The 21,241-nt window shown below is 38.0% G+C and overlaps 2 protein-coding genes across 8 annotated transcripts in view; one reads left to right on the top strand and one right to left on the bottom strand.

Annotated features, from left to right (window-relative positions):
- wbp4 (WW domain binding protein 4) overlaps positions 1-21,241 on the bottom strand; it is a 218,884-nt gene that overhangs the window by 107,608 nt on the left and 90,035 nt on the right. The window lies entirely within an intron of this gene.
- The window catches only part of stk11ip (serine/threonine kinase 11 interacting protein), a 74,709-nt gene continuing 57,159 nt past the window's right edge, over positions 3,692-21,241 (top strand). For 2 of the 7 annotated variants that reach the window (XM_083531867.1, XM_083531866.1), the window contains exons 1-8: positions 3,692-3,875; positions 4,395-4,475; positions 4,579-4,781; positions 10,549-10,623; positions 10,989-11,084; positions 11,162-11,269; positions 11,401-11,472; positions 11,573-11,702. In XM_083531867.1, the coding sequence (XP_083387993.1) occupies positions 3,701-3,875; positions 4,395-4,475; positions 4,579-4,781; positions 10,549-10,623; positions 10,989-11,084; positions 11,162-11,269; positions 11,401-11,472; positions 11,573-11,702 (940 nt within the window). In that variant the 5' untranslated portion in view covers positions 3,692-3,700. Of the gene's footprint in view, positions 3,959-4,394; positions 4,476-4,578; positions 4,782-10,548; positions 10,624-10,988; positions 11,085-11,161; positions 11,270-11,400; positions 11,473-11,572; positions 11,703-21,241 lie in introns of all 7 variants that reach the window. The other 5 variants (XR_014531827.1, XM_083531871.1, XM_083531870.1 and 2 more) reach the window with 3 other exon arrangements.

The raw sequence follows: 21,241 nt of genomic DNA, 5'->3' as shown, positions 1-21,241 counted from the left end.
CCACAGAGGTCCTGCCTGATGAACCAAATTTAGGTGAAGTTAACCCTAAATTATGGGCCTCTCTCAAAGATGAGGCAGGTTTAATCCAGGTAAAACCGTAGCATGCACTCATGAAAACACACCATCCGATTTTTGTTAAACAATATCCATTGTCGAAAGAGAAGAATGTTGGCATTGCTCCAGTTAATGACAATTAATTGTCACAAGGTGTTTTGATCGAGACACATTCACCGTAAAACACACAGATTAATCCCGTCTTGAAGGCAGATAAGAAATGCTGGAGGTTAACACAAGATTTACATGAGATTAATAAATTAGTTATTCCGTTAGCTCCTTTGGTGCCCGATGTAGCTACCATTGGTAACTCTATACCAGCAACTCACAGATTTTTTACTGTGATTGATCTTTGTTCTGCTTTTTTGTCCCTTTGGCCTCAGAGACGCAGACGCTTTTCACATTTACCTATAGGGGACATCATTTCACCTGGACCTGTCTTCCTCATTGCTTTGTTGACTCACCAGCTGTATTCTCCGCTGTAGTGCACAGAACTTTGGCTGATATCCACCTGCCAGAAACAACCTGCATCCTTCAATACGCAGATGACATCCTCGTCACAGGACTGACTGAGCAGGACTGCCACACGGCATCAGTGGTCGTCTGCAATGTCCTGGCTCAGGCTGAATTTAAAGGGTTGCCTTCGTGCTTGCGTGCAGTGGCTGCTGCGACTCTGATGGTCCGGGATGCTGAGAAAACGGTGCTGTCACATCCTTTGATACTGTACACCTCACATCAGGTAACAGCTATTTTACACAACATATGACAGCACAATGTAGATCTGGTTATGAAACCACACTCTTGGCAATGGAAAACTTAACCATTAAGCCTCTTCTCAGCCGCATTCAGCTGTAGTAGCTTTGCGTGATCTGCTAGACGATATTGATTTAGATGGTTTTGACGACGCACATGATTGCCTTGAACACATTGAACAAGAGACCTCTTGTAGGCCCGATCTTTTAGATACGGCCCTGGAAGAGGGGGATTGTCTATATGTAGATGTTCATGTTCAAAACCTTCCGATGATGTGTATTTATGTGGATATGCGGTTGTAAGATTACCTGATGTAATAGTTGAATCTAAATCATTACCATACACATCAGCATAAGCTGCAGAGTTAGTCGCACTTACAAGAGCATGCCAGTTGTCTGAAGGTAAAGTAGTGACTATATACTCTGAAGTATGCTTATGGTGTTGTGCATGATTTTGCCAAAACATGGAAGCAAAGAGACTTTAAAACAGCTGATGGAAAGCCCATAGCACATTTTAATCTTATAGGCGACTTTTTAAAAGCTCTTTAACTCCCTGCCAAAGTGGCCATAGTTACACATATGCCACCTGTAGGAAATTTAAGATAGCTGTTGGTTATAGTTGACAGATATAGTAAGTGGCCAGAAGCATTTGCATGTGCGACAGAGAATGCTAAAACTGTTGTCAAAATATTAACAAAAGAGATCATCTCTAGGTTTGGTATTTCTAGTGTGATTGAAAGTGATAACTGCACACCTTTTGCTTCGAAGGTAACACAACTTTTGGCTAAAAGCTTAGTATTTTAATATTCCCTATCACCCACAGTCAGCTGGAGTGGTAGAGAGAACAAACAGAACCATTAAGGAACGTGTTGCCAAAATTGGACTGTTGTTCTCCCGGTAGTACTTACAGAAATGAAAATGACCCCATCTTCAACAAAACTAACCCTTTGAAAGTTTTATGTTCTAACCTTTCTTGACCCCATGGGTCAGGGGAAGCACTGGCATTTCTTCCTTAGGTAACCTGGAAGTGATGGTGGACAACTACGTTTCTGCCCTGGTTGAGAAATTAAATTCTATCAGTGCTGATGTCTCACTAACTCTTCCTCTGCCCACAGATAAGCCAACACACCCTTTTGTGCCTAATCAGCAGGTCCTGATAAGAAGTCTGAAGCCTACCAAGGTCGTTGAGCTGAAGTATCTGGGTCCAGCGAATGTTCTAGCTGTAACCAGAACTGGAGTTCTGACTGATTATCAGCCACAATGGATACACGCAAGCAGGATTAAAATAGCACCCACTTAATCTATGCACTAATTGGTCTGTTGGCCTAAGAAGCTAGCCTAAGTGAGTATTCAGGGCTGAAACAGTTGAGAGACCACGGAAAGATCCTTTCTTTATAGTAGAAAGGGGGCCACCTCCGGGGTGAAGATCTGACTCACTTGACTGTTTAGTTTAGCTTACCCTGATACCTGCTCTAGGTCTAAATTCTATAACTATATGTGCATAGTTGTAACTAGACTCCGAATTTTTCTTATTCTCTTGAACACATTATTCAGAGAGTAGACTGTTACATATACCTTATAATACTGCTAATAGACATACTGAACAAGCACTGAGAAACAAATGTCTCATGATGTCTTGGAGAACGTGAAACAACTGCTGAACAAAGTTTTTTTTTTAAATTAAGAGTTTGTTTACAAGTGTTGAACACTATTTTGTTTTAGGAATGATTCTTGTTTTGATTGTTGGAATTGTACTTTGTATGTTGCCATGTTTGATGATGATGGTAAGACAGGCCATAAAGGCCTCGATTGGAGTGGTGATGATGAAGGATTATATGCATGTAGGGAAATAATGAAATGGAATCTGTATGTTTTTGTTTGTCTTTATCTTTTCATTTGCAGTTCGTCACCGATTCTGTTCCTAGGATGAACATCCTATGTTTTGGTGTGTGATGCTAAATCATAAATGATTTAAAGTGGCCATTGTTAGTGTTAAGATGGTTTTCACACTATCTCACACACATCCCTTTGTCTGTTCAGTGTCAATAGAATATTTACGATGTTAGTCTGTAAGGTAAACAGGGAGTCTTATCTGGGCTCACACATCTCCGGCTAGTATATCCTCTTGTCTAAACAGGAAACAAGTTTAGGACAGGCTTTTCTCTGTATGTGTATATATACGTTCTGCTACCTGCAATAAACAGAAGAAGAAGAACATGCATTCTGTGTGCTGTGTATTTCTTCTTCCCTGATATCAGAAAGGCACCACGGGCATAGCAGGTCGTATGGAAAACCTCTCCAAGAATTAAGTTTCGTTTAAGCATGATAAAAATCTAACAATTACATATTACTTTATACTATATTACAAATATATTTGATGCAATGTTGTACCATATCACATACATTAATTCCCATAAAGAGCTATCTTTGTTATTGTCTTCTTTGGAGTTTATATCTGTAAATAATTGCATGATTTAAGTGCTATAACATACAGAAAGAAGCCTGCCAGTGTGTTTTTATTTGCTGTTCAATTTTCCCAATAATGGAACAATTATTACTTAAGGTGCAAGATTTAAATGTTTCCTAGTATTTCACAGTAAACGAGGTATGTTCTGACCTGAAGCATAATTATTTTATTCTATTACATTAGATGTGTCTCCACAATTCTTAACCAAGAACAAAAACAACAATATGAATGACAAGTTAAGATTTCGCAATTCCTTATTAAATAATTTTCTAATTAGTCTAACTCTCGATATTTTAAGTAGCTGTATTTTTAGTTTATGAACTACTGATATCGGTTAATAAATAAATATTTTATTTTTAACCAGGTTAAAAAAGCAGCTTTTCCGTTTAGTTGCATTTGCTTACAGGGAACTCTTGACCGAATCAAGATGGCGGACGCGTTGACGTTTCGCAGCAACGGACTAGTAACGCAGCAATCATTTCGCGTTTCTACATATAACACTCGTTTGAGAAGTCCAGGCCACCATACGTTCGCATATTGCTCACATAACAGGAAGCAGAACGGTCAAACGTGTCTAAAACAAGGAAAAAGCGGAAAGTATTGTAAATAGATCAGTACTTTTCACACTGTAATGTCTCAGTATTGTTTTGGTTGACACAGAAGGTAACAAGCGTTGTCATTTAAAGTAAGAATATATATGAACGAAGTTTTCTTTGTTTAATGTGTTATTGCTTAGAGCGTTGTCTAGACGTTTTGTGTTTATTTAGATATTTATTTGATGTAATCATAGCGTAGGATTTTTATGTAATATGAAAACGTATACAGGACAAGAATGGGTTTTGTCTAGCAAATAAAAAAACAAAACAAAAAAAACCAATGCATTTTAACAGACTTTTTAAGCACCATGTAACAGCAGAGTCGGGTGTGCTGCAGTTTAATATTACAATCTACCGACATCCAAAAATGGAGAGTTGCTTAGTGGAATCACATTTTAAAATAATGTTTTCTATTACTGGTCACTAGCCTAGATTAAATGCACCTATTTTGTAATCTGTTATGTGAACCATGTTGAGATTAGCTATTGAGATTTGTACTTTTTCTGCATTTCGTTTTAATGGTAGTTAATTCCCTGAGGATGTCTGATACCCAGGGCGGCCAGTCCATTCTTGTGCACAACCTTTCCACGCTCTTGCGGAATAATGGTACTATCCTCTTTGTTACCCTCTACTGAATTTTATCTGTATTTTGTCCTTTGAACATTTAACTGTGTGGTATGTTTTTTTTGTTGTTCTCTTGCATTTTTAGGAGACTCTGTGTTAGATGGCTCAAGCACTTTGACTCTGCAGGTGGCTTGCATACAGCACCTGACACATCTCTTTGAACAGTACTTGATTTCACACCCACGACAGCACAGCTTCTTGGCTTTGCCATCACACCCAGCCGATACCACGTCACTGCTTCAGGTGCAGTTTCTGTTCGACATGCTACAGAAGACGGTCTCGCTTAAGGTATGGGATTAGCAAGCTTGAAGGAACATTTTATAAAGTAGCTGCAATGCAGCTCTTTAGGTATGGGATGTAAACAATATATTGCATCTTTTGGAGCCATTCTAAATTATAGGGCAACTTTTAAAGTAAATCTCACCACATTTAATAATTGGGTTATGTGATTGTTATTTAATGATTTTTCTTTTAAAATAATAATACAACTCCTTGTCCAAACAAGTTGAGACGCTGGGTAAAATATCAATAAAAAAACAGAAATTAATTTAAAAATGTCAAAATTCTAATTTCATTAACCCCTATTTTATTAACAATAGAACATATAAAACATTGAATGTTCAAACTGAAAAAATGTATTAATTAAAAAAAATTTTATTTGATAGCAGCAACATGTTGCCAAAAAAGGTTTGATAGATAACCACTGTGTAGCATCCCCTATACATATGGGAACAATCTACAGTGGTACCTCTGAATACGAATGCCCCCGAATACATATAATTTAGAATACCTTTCGAAATTCATAAAAAATGTTCGTATCGGAAATCAAAAAAAAGAAAAATAAGTGATAACAGTGATATCGGGTGACAGTCAGCGAATCTCCTTCCAAACAATAATTCTTCCTCCTTCTTCTCCCAACATCATCTCCATCATGCCAACATTCACTCTTCTTAAAGGTTAAGTACCCAGTAAAGATGATGTTTTCCTCTTTTAGATGTTAAGGCACCTTCATTAAATGCTAAATACTAAATAATATTATTGCATATTGGTTGTATTTTTATATTAATATTTAGGGTCGTTCAAGACGAATTATCCCACTTTACATTATTCCTAATGTGAAAATTCATATCACTGAGTGCGAAACGTGTTCCGGAGAATGAATTAAATTCATATTCTGAGGTACCACTATATATACATTTGGGAATTAAAGAGACTCATTGCTGTTTTGGGAGAGGAATGTTGTTTTATTTGTGTGTGAAACAGGATTCTGAAACATCTGCCTCTCTCAGGCAATTTTTTTCTCATACCCAATTGTGGTACAAACCTGTTGCCAGTTTTTCTATAAAAAAAAAAAAAATTTCCTATGTTCTGTGGTAAATACAATTTATTTATGTATTTATTTTATGTATTTATTGAAATTTTGTACAGCGTCCCAACTTTTTTAGTAATTGGGGTTGTTCTATATAATAATGAAAGTGTGTTTTTGTATTATGCAGCTAAGTTATAAGTTATTATTTGAATTATGCAAAAGTATAGTTTTAATTATTCCTATAGTGAAAACACCAGACACTCTTGTTGACATGCATAATAGACAAAATGTGTGGGTGTTAGAATCCTTGGATATTTAAGGAAAAGCCCTTTTCAGCATTTATTTGACATTGTATTTTCGAATAAAATCAGTTTACTAGGTTTGTAGAATGCCAACAAAATTACCTCTTTGTTGAAAACAGCACTTTTTTTTTGGCTATAAAAGAAAAAAGACATTAAGTAGGGCAACATTTAATTATGAAGTATAACCCATTAGAACACTATAGACTTGGTTGAAACTTCATTTTTTCTATTTCATTAATTAAACATTTTTATCATTTTTAAAAAAATAGTTTCTAATAGATTTACGATTCCACCTAATACCACAACCAGCTGCCTCTAATGTTAACTGTGATCTAATGTGCTCAGTCAGTGAAAAGTTCAGAAATAGGAGGCTCTTCTGCTTAAATGTGTGGTAGGCATTCGATTTCTGATAGGGATCTAGGATCTAGGAGGGTTTAGGTGATGGCTATGTGAACTTTGTCTTAATGAATGAACCATTACTTATCTGTGTGACACTGGATATTCTGGTGGGAATGGGGTGAGGGATTACAAAATCCAGAGAACATGCAGTGTTTTATATCCCCATAGTAGTAGTTTATAATCATTGTAAAAATGGACTTTTAACCAGTGCAGAATGGATAAGATATGGGTTATGTGGTCATATTTTCTGACTCTTCTTTCATTCTAGATAAACTGTAGCTTGTTTATGCACTTTCTAGAACACGTAGACACTAAGGCATTACTTTCTGCTTGGCTATTTAGATATTTCTGTGATGAAAGAAGGCTAGCCTTATTATTAATAATATTATAGAAATAACATTACAATAGTAGTCATATTGTCATCATGTCAAATGAAAGATTGGAGAACACCATCTGGAGATACTATATAATCTGAAGGCTTACTTACATTTGCATGTGGTCATAGTTAGGGGTCAAGTGATATGTGGTTTTCTCTGACCGATGCTGATATTTAAAAAAATTTTTTTTTGCCTGATATGGTTGGCCGATTTTATTTTTTACCCTTTCATCTCATAAAATCCAACGGTTAATTAAAAAGACATAATACAGAAAATGGCTTACATTAAACATTTATTGAACAACATAATCAGTGCACTTGCTAGCAGATTTTGGTACCCGAGCCTGGTTGAAAGCTCACTGACAATACAGTACCAAACATTTTTACCTCATTCTCTCTTTAAACGCATCGTATAACTAATAAAATTTATTAGGCTAGATTAAGTACGAATGATAAGAACTTAAAGCCTGGGACACACAAGTTGATGGTCAACCATCTGGGAATGTTGGGTTGTTTTTTTTTTTTTTTTGAGCATCGGTCAGCTTTAGTTTTGTTCAGCATCGTTGGCTCTGCTTTTTTTTCTTTTTTTTTCGTCAATTCTGCCTGTGGAATAGGTGAGTAAGAGAACTCTGATTGGTTATTTAGCTTAGCGAAGGAGCACGCAAAAAAAAAAAAAAAAAAAAGCAGAACACTCTTGTCATTCTTACTCCTGTCTTTGCAATTCAGCAGACAGGATTGAATAAAGCTACATGAATCTGTTGATTGTGGCAGGTGTAATCGCTACTTACTTTATGTATTCACAGTTCTAGCTTTTCCGTTTTCCCTGTTTGGATGCCAAATACAAACGAAGACCACCTGCTGGTATGAGAGAGTTGTGTTCTGTCGCAAGCACAGAATGTACACTCACGGTTTGGTGTGTTAGATGTGCCTGCCTAACAATTCCCCGATTTTGCACCACAATTGGTCGATGCCAATTATTTAAAAAAAGGTATTTGTGTGTTGTCACAATTAAGTTGAAGGAAGTTAATAAGCATCCACTGTTTAATGTCCTTTTCATATTCTTAAAAAGATTAAAGATTCAAAAGCTTGTCATATGTAAAGGAATTGGTATGTTACACCATTTAATTACATTTTAATACATAAATTATAAATAATACAAGTTTGACACATCTTTAGATCAAAGACCAAACTATATCTGCTGTGATTGGGGAGGAGTTAGAGTGTTGCTCACAAACCTGGTGGCCTGTCTAAAAACTGTTTATACTTGGAAATCTATCCAGCTGTGAAAAGCCTGTCCTTAATGATACGGAGGGCTCTCCTAATTACTCTGACCTGGTAGAGATTCTCCAGTGTTGGTCCCAGCAGTGGTTTGGACACATTTCACCACCCACTGTAGAGCCTTGTAATATATAAATAAAATAAACACGACGTTAACAACATTCGCTTACTTTTTTTAGGTGCCCAGCTAAGCAGGTGCAGCTTGCATACACACATCTTAGCAATGGCGAACTGTGCATTTGGTACCTAGGCCTTTATTGTGGACTTCACAGTAATGATAATGATAATCCACCTTTTAATACCACCACTATCACGTTGCACATATAGACATTTCGCATATGGAGGGTGAATAACATTTTACTAATGCAAGCCCCAAACCTTTACACTACAACTGCAACTGTGCCACCTACATCATCTGGAGTAGTTCAGAATCAATATTTGTCTAATAACAAGAGAAAAACATAAAAATTTTAAAATACAAACTACTCACCAGAGATGTATAGTCATAATTTGCACCGCTCCTCAGAGGCTGTAAGCTAGTGATACCGCTCGTATTCAATGGTCTGGAAGTGGCGATCAAACCGCTTTGAGGTTGGCCGACCTCTTCTCCACGATGTCTATCTTTTCTTGAAAGTTGACTTCTTTAAAATGTATGTCGAGACCAAATCAATTTCTTTTTCTCCATAGGCATAACATTTTTTTTTATTTAGGTGTATTAATATGTGTATTAAAATTAATATTTTCCAGTCAAACTTGGTTGTAACAGTTTCCCTCTGACCAAACAATTAGAGGACGGAAAAATGCTGATGCTATTCTGTGTAGGCTAGCTCGCCCTTTGTGGCGATTATAAAATCTGATTGGTAAAAGAAACAGACCCATTGCTAACATTCTCTACTTTAAAGAGTCAAGTCAAGAAGCTTTTATTGTCATTCCAACCATATATAGCTGACGCAGTACACAGTGAAATGAAACAATGTTCCTCCTGAACCCTGGTGCTACAAAAACAACAATCATAGAAAACACAGGGCTATGGACTAAGTGTCCTCGCCACATAAATTGCATCGTGTGCAACCTGGTGCAAACAGTGCAAAGACAACGCAAGACAATACCGGACAGAGCAAGACAACACAAGACAGCGTAAGACAAATACACAAAATTGCGCCGCCAATAAACCTGTTGTATATTGCACGCTGCGGTTTGAAAAAGAGTAAAGTGAACATTGTTCTTAACAAAAATGTAAATAAAATGTTGTGTAAAAGAGCAATAGCAGCAGTCCAAAAAAAGATGTGCAAAGATGGCGTGTAAACAGTTTGTAGTAAAGAATTGATGTAATATGAGTGGTGGTGTGTGTGTCTGCCTGAGTGTGTGTTAAGTCCGGGTTGTGCGTGTGTGTGCGCGTGCGTGCGTGTGAGTTTCAGTTCAGTTCTGTGTATTGAGGAGCCTGATGGCTTGTGGGAAGAAACTGTTGGGAAGAAAAGACCAGCATAACAGACTTTGAAGGCCCTGGGCAGATTAGATTGACATGGCAGCACATAGAGGCTGAAATCTGATTGGACAAAAAAAATAAAATCCACATAAACCTACTGAAAGCAGTGCAGCCAAGAGATACACTACAAAACGAAGAGAATAAACTGTTGGGAATAAATTAATACACTTTAATGGAACAAATATTAGAATTTGTTGTAAATGTAGGTCAGTGCTTCTGATAGTGTTTAGGCCAGCAGAGAAGGCTTTGCTGGCCCTGACCGCCCACCACTGCATCTTAGTCACCCCCAAAAACTCGCACGCTCACCTTTATTTTTCCCACACATGCACAAACCTTCCTTAACCTGGAAGCAGTGTAAATAGTGCAAAAAATCAGATATGTTAACAATGATCCTGTTTTCATAGCAGTGCCACACTAACACCTGACTGTGTTGGAGCTAGTGAGGATGCTCTCAATTGCACACATAAAGAAGCTTCTGAGGATTTGGTATAACATGCTACATTTCCCCAGCCTTCTCAAGAAGTACTGATACTGACATGATTTTTTGAGCCGTTGTGTAGAGTTATCGGACCAGTTGAGATCTTCAGTGATGAATGTAATTAAAGCATCGCAGGGATGAGGAATCTAAACCTGTTTACTATTTAAAACTTAACCTGGTGTACCTGACTTTGCTGAAATATTCAACTGCAATTTATAAAAGTTAATACCATGTTTATCAATTTGACCTAGAAGAAGTACATATAATGATTAAGGCAGTAAGCATAAACAGAACGGTGTGGAACCTTAAGACATCTGAACTTCATAATTCATACTAGCTTTAAGAATATAAATACTATTGTATTGAGATTTTAAAAGATGCTTTGCATAGAGTTGTTGACAATATTTATGATTGTGTGCTAAAACAGCTTGTTCATCCACCTGGACTAAGACTCCAGTCCATTGTGAAAATTTACCCCTTTAAGTCCCTCAAGCACTTGGAGGTAAGCTAACATTATAATAACATTTGTAAATTAAACACTACATTTAGTTTTTTTTAACCGTATCAAAGAAATGTTGTGGATGTTGCATGCAATGTTTTTTATGGTTCCCTGCCATGGCCCAGGTTCAATTCACAGACAGGAAACCAAGCTAGTTTCAGTTTAAATATGCAGACCATATACATAATCTGCTCTGATGACCAATAAAAGCTAAAGAAACATTACAACATACATTTATTTTTTAATAAACAGCACCAATTTCATATATTTGTAATTTTTATTAATCTAAATTTATATATGTGGGTTTAGTTTGTTTATATTTTCTTATATGTATCACCTACTGGACTACTTGGTTTGTGTGGGTCCAGCTGAAAAGAATTCCTCCGCATTGTTTACAAGGGCTATGTGGTATCTACGCTCAGTTGGAAGTCTTCACCTGCTCTAAAAGCCTCAACAGTTTGGAGGTATCAGTTTCTGTTATTAACATGCTTATTTTTACTGTCATAATCCAGAGTTCTAAAGTATAATTTGTGTGTTAAAGGAGCTGCTGTTACTCTGTGGAGGAGATCTCAGTACAGCCCTGCCTTGGTTAGAACTTCACACTCTGAATTTCAGCTACAATTCTATTTCCTGTCTTGATGAATCCCTGGTAATGCACAACAATTCTCTGCTTCTCTGCTGATGTAGATATCAAATCAACTCATGAAATTGTTGGATTTAGTATTGATTGTTCCACAAGGGTTCAGTAGTGCCTGCTAATTTAAGCGTTGTTTTTTTTAGAGATTGTTGAATGTTCTGAAGTCACTGGATTTAAGCCATAACAAGATCAAGGAATGTGCTGAATTTTTGAAGGCAAACTACAATTTCTCCTTTAGTTTTTTTATGCGAATTTTTACATTATATAATTTGTATTGTAGACGTGTGGTATAATATGTGATATTTCTGTCTTCAGCCACTCTGTGAGCTCAAACATCTCAATCTTTCCTACAACAACCTACAGAGGGCACCAGAGCTTGGCCTGAACACTCAAGCAAGACTGGTCACTTTGGTGCTCAGACACAATGAAGTGGAAAACATTAATGGTGAGAGTACCGAAGAGGTTCCTAAGTGTTATATATAAAGATTTGTGTTGAAGCTAATATAAAATATTTGATGGTCCAAAACTACCTTTAACTACTGGCTGTTTTTAATAGTGAAAGTGAGAGCATTTTCACACGCACAATGCGAAGGGAACTGAAGGGATTAGGACTAAACAGCTGTGTAGCCTTTACAAAAACACTTATCAGTGAGGCTAAGGCTGCAATTTGCTAGAAGGCAGAAAAATTGGACTTTGGAGCAATGGCGGGTGGTCATGTTTTCTCAGGAGTTCAGATTTACCTTGTTCCAGAGTGGTGGGCGCATCAGGGTAAGAAGAGAGGCAGATAAACTGATGTAGTCATGCCTAGTGTCTACCGTACAAGCCTGTGGGGGGAGTGCTATGATCTGGGGTTGCTGCTGTTGGTCAGGTGTAGGTTCAGCAATGTTATGTGCCCAAAAAATAAGGTCAGCTGACTGCCTGGATATACTGAATGACTGGATATTCCATCAATTAAAATTTTTTTTTACTGATGGCACGGGCATATTCCAAGGATCCAGGATTCAGCGGGCTCAAATTGTGAAATCTTTGGGATGTGCTGGAGAAGATCTTGGTGAAAAATTGCTGCAACTGTGGATGGGAATGTAGGCCAAAGCAACAATTCTAATTTTCAAATCCTCAGGGAGTTCTTTGGCATGAAGTGTCGTGTTGAACATTCAGTGGTCAGTACAGTAAAACCCCATTGTACGAGCATAATTCGTTCTTGAAAATTGCTCGTAGGTCCATTTGCTCGTACGTTCGAACTGATTTTCCCCATAAGAATGAATGTAAAAGTGATTTAATCCGTTTCGAGATCTCATTTGATCGCTTATTTCTGCACTTAAAAAGTATTTGTAGCCTATTTTAACAAACAAATACACCGCAAATTACCGTAATGTAAACATAATTTAACACTTACCTATGTGGTAGTGGTTGGTTGCGAGTGTGAGATGCACACCACGCTCGTAACCTTCTTGGTTTCCATGGTAATTCTATTTACGTTCATTTTCACAGCACCATCACTGATTTTCTTGGGAGACATTTTTCAAGATTTCTAGTGAAATAAAAATATAAAACAAAAAAAAGTTAAGTTTTTGCTGCACTGAACAACGAGAGCGATCGAGTGATACGTCATCAACTAAGCGAGTGATGCGACCCTCCGCCAAAAACGGTGAACCGGCAGTGTGGGTTTGCTCGTGCCTTCGAAATTTGCTCGTGAAACGGTAAAATTTTGCGAGCAAGGTCGCTCGATTCTCCGTTTGCTCGTACTATAGGTTGCTCGTACAACTAGGTTTTACTGTATAAGAAAATTGTACTTAAAGCATGACATTTTAACTGCTCTAATACAAGATACACAAATCTTTATTAATCATTATCTTTATTATTCAAGCAGACATAAAAAGAACATGAATATAAAATGTGGCTTTGCATGGTTACACAACGTACAACTATCACTTAGGGTATACTCACTTTTGTTGCCAGCTATTTGGCAATAATGGTTGTATGTTGAGATATTTTCAGAGGACAGTAAATCTATACTGCTATACAAGCTGCACATTGCTACTCTAAAATATGTCCAAGTTTAATTTCTATAGTATTGTCCCTTGAGAGGACATACTAAAATGGTTGCTGTAATGTGTCACTTTTGTGAGAAACTGTGTGTGTGTGTGTGTGTGTGTGTGTGTGTGTGTGTGTGTGTGTGTGTGTGTGTGTATATATGTGTATATGTGTATATGTGTATATGTGTGTATATATATATATATATATATATATATATATATATATATATATATATAATGTGTGTATGTATGTTTTATAATAAAAAGGGTGGTTGCGGGTGGTTGGCACGTGGAAATGTTGTCATTATTTAACATGTTAGACATGTTTAGTGTATAAGAAGGATTGTTTTGTGTTTTTGTCTGCACACAGAGATTTCCAAAGTGTATATTGTAGTGTTACCAGGGTCTCATTAAGTGTTACATAGCGGTAAACATAAGAGGAGCTCCTATGGCTGCCGTGGTACAGTAAATCTGTTGGTAGATTTTACAGCAGGGTTGATTTTGTAGCCAGGATCAACCCAGATGCAGAAGTTATTTTGTTCTTAAGCTTTCTTTGTCTCTCTAATCAAAGAAAAGATGATGATGAAAATAATGTTTAATGTAAAGAATTATTAGACACAGTTAGAGCTTGTAAAATAGGATTTCTTAACCATAACAAATTGAGTTAATACTGTAGGGGCTGACTTCGAATGATTCATTACCATATCTCTTAATAGAGAAACGGTTCAAAGAGAAGCAGTGGATGCTAGCTTGGAAAGGTTCAAAGAATCGTTTCAGCTAGCTTTTGAGAAAAATGAGCAAACTGTGGTAGAATGATTTCTCTGGAGAGATGCTAAGTGGGGAAAGCCAAATCACAAAAGTTAGAAACACCAGCACTCCTACACTTGCCTTATCCCTAAATCATACCCCAGTATCATCTCGTAATACTCCAATACATCACCAATAATCTTTCCATTTGTAAATCCAGTGCTCTTGGAGGCACCATACCCTGTAGTCACCATATTTCTGCTACAATATTCCACTTGCAAGCCCTGCCTGGTGCTTCTTTATTCTGTGCAAGACCTCCTGTTTGAATAGGCTTCCCCTCCTTTGTCAAGTCCTGTGACTTAGAGGATGTATTCAGCTTTGGCCACTGGTCATTGAAACACTGAGCATGGAGCAAGGACCTGTGCTGGAGAGCAAAAAACATAAGGTACATGATTTTAAACCTTACCTTTTAGATGATTACCTCACTTAAGTGGAACAATTAAAATGAAAGTACAGCAGCCAGGCCAGCAGTTTAGAGACTTCCTATATGACTACTAAGCCCTTTGCCTGAAGTGGAAGCCTGATTTTACAGAATAAGTGATGCATGAGAGAGTGCAGTTAAGAAGTTATCAAGTTCAATGGTATAACTTTGTGGGAGCAAAAGATCATTGGCAGAAGGTTCGTATACAGAATGCTAAAAAAGAAAAAAAAAAACAGTGCATAAAAAAAAATGCCCTTGACCGCCATACTCCGATACTGGTGTATAGAGTCATCAGAACTATGACATTGGACTCGCACACTGTCCTTGCTGCATGAGAGCCTTTGGAGACAGATTGGAAAGGACTTGACCAACATATATGTGCCAACTCTTCACTTAACGAGTCTCCTTGTCCTGATATGTCCCAAGAACTTCCCTTGAGTTTGCTTGAACTGACAGACTAGCTTTAAGCCCATTTGCTGCCAAATGATTGCTGCCTTAGAGAATCTTGTCTACACTAACTTCTGGATTGTGATGTAAGCAATAGATTGTCCACATTCTTTTGGAGGGCTGTTTTTGGTGTTAATTTTAAAGATCTTTGACTGTTTAAATGCTTTATTGTAGATGGTACACTGAAAAATGCCTTATATAGGATGACCACATAAAACTAAGTGCTATTGGTTAGAATTTGTGATAAGATTGTACATGGACTTAGTACATTTGGTTCTCTTGTATGTACTGCAGCATTTACTGCCTGTAGATCTTGTACAATTTTTATTCATCAGGTTCATCTGTACTAGTATGCTTATAGTATGCCCCCCTTAATTCCCGGCTCAGACAATTCTTTCTTTAGTGTTCTCAGCATCCTTTTTTTTCTGTTCATAAAGCATATGAAGTGACAATCACTGTGTCTTCTTCTATCTTTGGCCTCTCCTTCTGCCAGGGTTAGGGTTGTATTTTTCACCACTTGAACCATTGCAAGCTTAGCTTTGTGCAATATCTCATCTCACTTCATCATTGTCTTTTCTTGCCCCTCTCTGAGCAGTTTATTTGCATGGACAGCATGACATCACCGGTGCGCCATGGATATCATCAGGTGGCATCAGATCCTGTCATTCCCCGTCATATTGGTCAGGAGATGACATTCACTTGTATATTCTGAATTCAAATTTGACTAGCAGGTTGAGGTATTGAACTTACCTTAACTTTAAATTGTCCACTAAACGGCACTATTCATTGTCGCACCTAAACAAGCATATATTTTGAAAAACACTGGTCTACAATTAGAAAGCTTTGGAAATAAGTGTAGCTACTTTTTACCAGTATTGACCAGTAAAATAAAATAAATTCTAAGTCCTGAGTTTTAACCAGCTCCAGTTTCCAAAATACAGCTTCAGGTCAGAATTGCATCAAAAGAATTCAAAATAAGATGTGTATGATTATGCTTCCTAACGTTTCTGCAAACTGTGATATAGCAATTAGAATGGTGCCACAACAATCATTATAAATGTATATTTTTAATGAAGTCAACTTTTGTAAATTTTTTTAATGTAAATTTGGTGTCAGAAGTCAAAATACCCAGGAGTGCAAAACTGAATGATGAAAACCTGGTTGACAATAAGTTTGTTGTAAGTATGACAATAAGTTAATAAGTAATGTTTGCCAAATGATTGGTGTCTAAATATTGGTGTCCAAATAGCTGTTTTTAAGAACTGTTTAGTTGGAGTTAAGTTTGAATAGTTTAAAGAATATCTTCTAAAATCTGTTAATCTTTAAATTAACCTTTTTTATAACTTATGTTTCAGGGCTCCAGAATGCGACTAAAATTTTGCAAATGCGACCAAAAATATTAAATTGCGAGTAAAATTTTTGCCTAGATCGCCACCTGCGACCATATAAATGTACACATTATGACCATATAATCTGCATGTTATGACTTTTTATGTGCATGTTCTATCACATCATTTGTTGACGTAATAAACAGAGACGCATGCGCCGCCTATGCTTGAGTTAAAGCGGCAAAATAACTGGACAGGTAAATCAAAACTCACCTTTCCTCATCAGGAAAAAAAAACACGTAGAAACTAAAAATATCAGACTTTTTTCAAAACAGTCTCCATCTCTGTCCAACTCTTCCACTGATGACCAGTGTTGGGCAAAGTAACTTTTTAAAGTAATGCATTACAATATTGAGTTACTCCCCAAAAAAGTAACTAATTACGTTACTTTTTATGGAAAGTAATGCGTTATATTACTTTTGCATTACTTTTGCGTTACTTGTATCTCTTTCAGCCCTTACAGTTGTAACAGGTGTAATATAGTTTGTGTATATAAGGTTAAGGGTGTGGGCTGCACACCGGTGATGTGGAGGGGGATCATACCTTTCGCTGTCATCACGTAAAACGTGCAATTCCGTAAATATGACCTCATCCTCGTCTACATCATTACCTGCTTCATCATCAGCTTGAAACATTCTGAACGCTTTTACAAAGTTTGCGCTATTATCAGTGACCGTGGCAGTTATCTTTCCACAAAGCGCAAACGAGCTGTTAATTTGCTCTCTCTATCTCTCGCTCTCTCTCTCTCTCCGCTGCGATGGCATCGAACGTGTCTCCCCTACGGAAAACTTTTATTCTGAGCAGTCCATAGATCTGCAGTGGTGGAAACATATTCCAAGTCGGCAAAAGTTTTCTTTAGTTCTGTCTCCATTTTCATATATGCCTTACATGCAACTGGGTTGCCGATCGGAAGGTCTGGGGTTCAAGCCCCGGTATCGCCAAGCTGCCGCTCTTGGGCCCTTGAGCAAGGCCCTTAACCTTCTATGCTCCGGGGGTCCCTCACGAGGGAAATACCAAGGTCCGTGACGTCGGAGTGACGTGGGGCCGCCTTCCCGTGGGCTCACCACCTGCAGGAGGGACCGTAAGGGACGGTGCTGTGAGGATTGGGCAGCAGTCGAAGGCGGGGGCCTGCTTAGACTGCTGCCCCCGCGACCCAAATTACGGATAAGCGGAAGAAAATGAATGAGAAAAAATAAATCTACACTTAACAATTATTCCCTTCTCCTTTTCCTTGACTATTTCAAAATAATGAGAATACTTCCATCGCAGTAATGTAATGCTCTGGCCTGCCATCGCCGCTTCTGACCAGCTTCTGTTCCCGCCGCTCGCACGTAGGGGTGCGCGATTCTTCGTGACTACGTTCATTTTAATTCAGTATTTTTTTTTATTTTTTTATGCAAAATAATTTTACTGAAAAGTAACTCGCATTACTTTTTTAAAAAAGTAACTCAGATATTATTGTGTAAATTTATAAAGTAAAGTGCTACTTTACTCGTTACTCCAGAAAAGTAATATTATTACGTAACGCATGTTACTTGTAACGCGTTACCCCAACACTGCTGATGACACACCTGTAGTAAAAAGGCAGGCTGCAGTTGTGCCTGTGTCGAAGAGAAGGAGAACAACAGAGGCACTGAGGACCATCTTTCCATGTCAGTCAGTGAAAACATAAATAAAAGTTTTTAAAATAAATTCAAAAACCTTTTTGATTTAAGTGTTTTCATGGCTGAGGTACAATTACAAAACGCAGAAAATGTTTTGCGACTTCTGCTCTAAAGTGGGTAGAGAAATTGCGGGATAAACTGATTTCACGCTGTGAAAACACGGCGATAGTCAAAAGCATTAAAATGCTCGTGATCACATAATCGCGAAGAGAGGGCCACAGAAAACACCGTTAGCGCTCGCATATTTTTGCCTAGATCGCCACCTGCGACCATATAAATGTACACATTATGACCATATAATCTGCATGTTATGACTTTTTATGTGCATGTTCTATCACATCATTTGTTGACGTAATAAACAGAGACGCATGCGCCGCCTATGCTTGAGTTAAAGCGGCAAAATAACTGGACAGGTAAATCAAAACTCACCTTTCCTCATCAGGAAAAAAAAACACGTAGAAACTAAAAATATCAGACTTTTTTCAAAACAGTCTCCATCTCTGTCCAACTCTTCCACTGATGACCAGTGTTGGGCAAAGTAACTTTTTAAAGTAATGCATTACAATATTGAGTTACTCCCCAAAAAAGTAACTAATTACGTTACTTTTTATGGAAAGTAATGCGTTATATTACTTTTGCATTACTTTTGCGTTACTTGTATCTCTTTCAGCCCTTACAGTTGTAACAGGTGTAATATAGTTTGTGTATATAAGGTTAAGGGTGTGGGCTGCACACCGGTGATGTGGAGGGAGATCATACCTTTCGCTGTCATCACGTAAAACGTGCAATTCCGTAAATATGACCTCATCCTCGTCTACATCATTACCTGCTTCATCATCAGCTTGAAACATTCTGAACGCTTTTACAAAGTTTGCGCTATTATCAGTGACCGTGGCAGTTATCTTTCCACAAAGCGCAAACGAGCTGTTAATTTGCTCTCTCTATCTCTCGCTCTCTCTCTCTCTCCGCTGCGATGGCATCGAACGTGTCTCCCCTACGGAAAACTTTTATTCTGAGCAGTCCATAGATCTGCAGTGGTGGAAACATATTCCAAGTCGGCAAAAGTTTTCTTTAGTTCTGTCTCCATTTTCATATATGCCTTACATGCAACTGGGTTGCCGATCGGAAGGTCTGGGGTTCAAGCCCCGGTATCGCCAAGCTGCCGCTCTTGGGCCCTTGAGCAAGGCCCTTAACCTTCTATGCTCCGGGGGTCCCTCACGAGGGAAATACCAAGGTCCGTGACGTCGGAGTGACGTGGGGCCGCCTTCCCGTGGGCTCACCACCTGCAGGAGGGACCGTAAGGGACGGTGCTGTGAGGATTGGGCAGCAGTCGAAGGCGGGGGCCTGCTTAGACTGCTGCCCCCGCGACCCAAATTACGGATAAGCGGAAGAAAATGAATGAGAAAAAATAAATCTACACTTAACAATTATTCCCTTTTCCTTGACTATTTCAAAATAATGAGAATACTTCCATCGCAGTAATGTAATGCTCTGGCCTGCCATCGCCGCTTCTGACCAGCTTCTGTTCCCGCCGCTCGCACGTAGGGGTGCGCGATTCTTCGTGACTACGTTCATTTTAATTCAGTATTTTTTTTTATTTTTTTATGCAAAATAATTTTACTGAAAAGTAACTCGCATTACTTTTTTAAAAAAGTAACTCAGATATTATTGTGTAAATTTATAAAGTAAAGTGCTACTTTACTCGTTACTCCAGAAAAGTAATATTATTACGTAACGCATGTTACTTGTAACGCGTTACCCCAACACTGCTGATGACACACCTGTAGTAAAAAGGCAGGCTGCAGTTGTGCCTGTGTCGAAGAGAAGGAGAACAACAGAGGCACTGAGGACCATCTTTCCATGTCAGTCAGTGAAAACATAAATAAAAGTTTTTAAAATAAATTCAAAAACCTTTTTGATTTAAGTGTTTTCATGGCTGAGGTACAATTACAAAACGCAGAAAATGTTTTGCGACTTCTGCTCTAAAGTGGGTAGAGAAATTGCGGGATAAACTGATTTCACGCTGTGAAAACACGGCGATAGTCAAAAGCATTAAAATGCTCGTGATCACATAATCGCGAAGAGAGGGCCACAGAAAACACCGTTAGCGCTCGCAGTGTCTCGTTCAACACCGCCTATATGATCACTTCAGTTCCCAGGGCATGCTGTAAAATGATAGATGTACACACGACTTGAAGTAAGTGTAAAATGATAGCAGATGTACACACGACTTGAAGTAAGTGTAAGTGTGAAGTAAGTGTTTAAAATTTTTTTCAAGTTCATTCTTGTGTGGCACTTAAAAATGTAATTTGGCACCTGTTGTTTTTCTCATAGGAGCCAATGGCTCATTAATTGATTTTTTTGACTGGAGCCCTGTGTTTTGTATGAACTTCTGTACAATGTGCATTATGAACTTTTGTAAGTTGTTGCAAATAATGAACCCTGTTTCTCCATCACCTTGTTTACATAATGATATCTTTATCATGTTGTTTACTCTGGTTTATAACTGGTCCACGAAAATGGTGAAGGCACATTATCTCATGGTTTCAGTCTCGCTTGCACATGGGCACATTTTATTCCGGCCAGAATGCAGAGGGTTTTTTTTGAGTCAAGCCTTCATGAGTGGCACAGTTGATAGCTGGTGGGATGAAATTCTCCACAGCGTATTTTAGTTAATTTAAATCTGGTTTCTTTCTGTTTACTTGGGGTATCTGAGTTGAGTAGTGTGTGTTCCACAGTCTGTGTACCAAGATAGTTCCTCCATCTGGTCTTACCACTTTCACCATGGGCAACTGCACTGCTTCATCTGTTTGCAGTGGACTGCCAAGCTATTGTCCCTCAGTATGTTATTGGTTATGAACTTGCGAAACATGCATGCTTTGACCAATGGGAATCGATCTGTCCCTGTTGTGCATGGTTCAGGTTCTGTCAGTTCATGATACAGCAGTGGATCTTCAACATCTGTGTACAGTGGTGGATGATTTGAATGACTTGCTGTGGCTGTAGGAAGATAAAAAAAATAATTCTGAGATTATGCAAATGATCACAAATTCACTTTGGCTGTATAAATGATTATTCTATTAGTGAAAAATTAGCCAATCTGTGTAACTGTTTGCATTGGACAATAGAAGGTCTTTACCCAAACCAAGTATGTTTTTGCAGTAATTGCTTAATTGGCAACCTTGTCAAATGTCTGCTTAAATCTGAATGAGTGATGGAGG

This window comes from Silurus aristotelis (genome assembly GCF_946808225.1).
Source record: "Silurus aristotelis genome assembly, chromosome: 2".
Lineage (NCBI taxonomy): Eukaryota > Metazoa > Chordata > Actinopteri > Siluriformes > Siluridae > Silurus > Silurus aristotelis.
The sequence above is the reverse complement of the archived record's forward strand: the minus strand, read 5'-3'. Positions and strand labels throughout refer to the sequence as shown.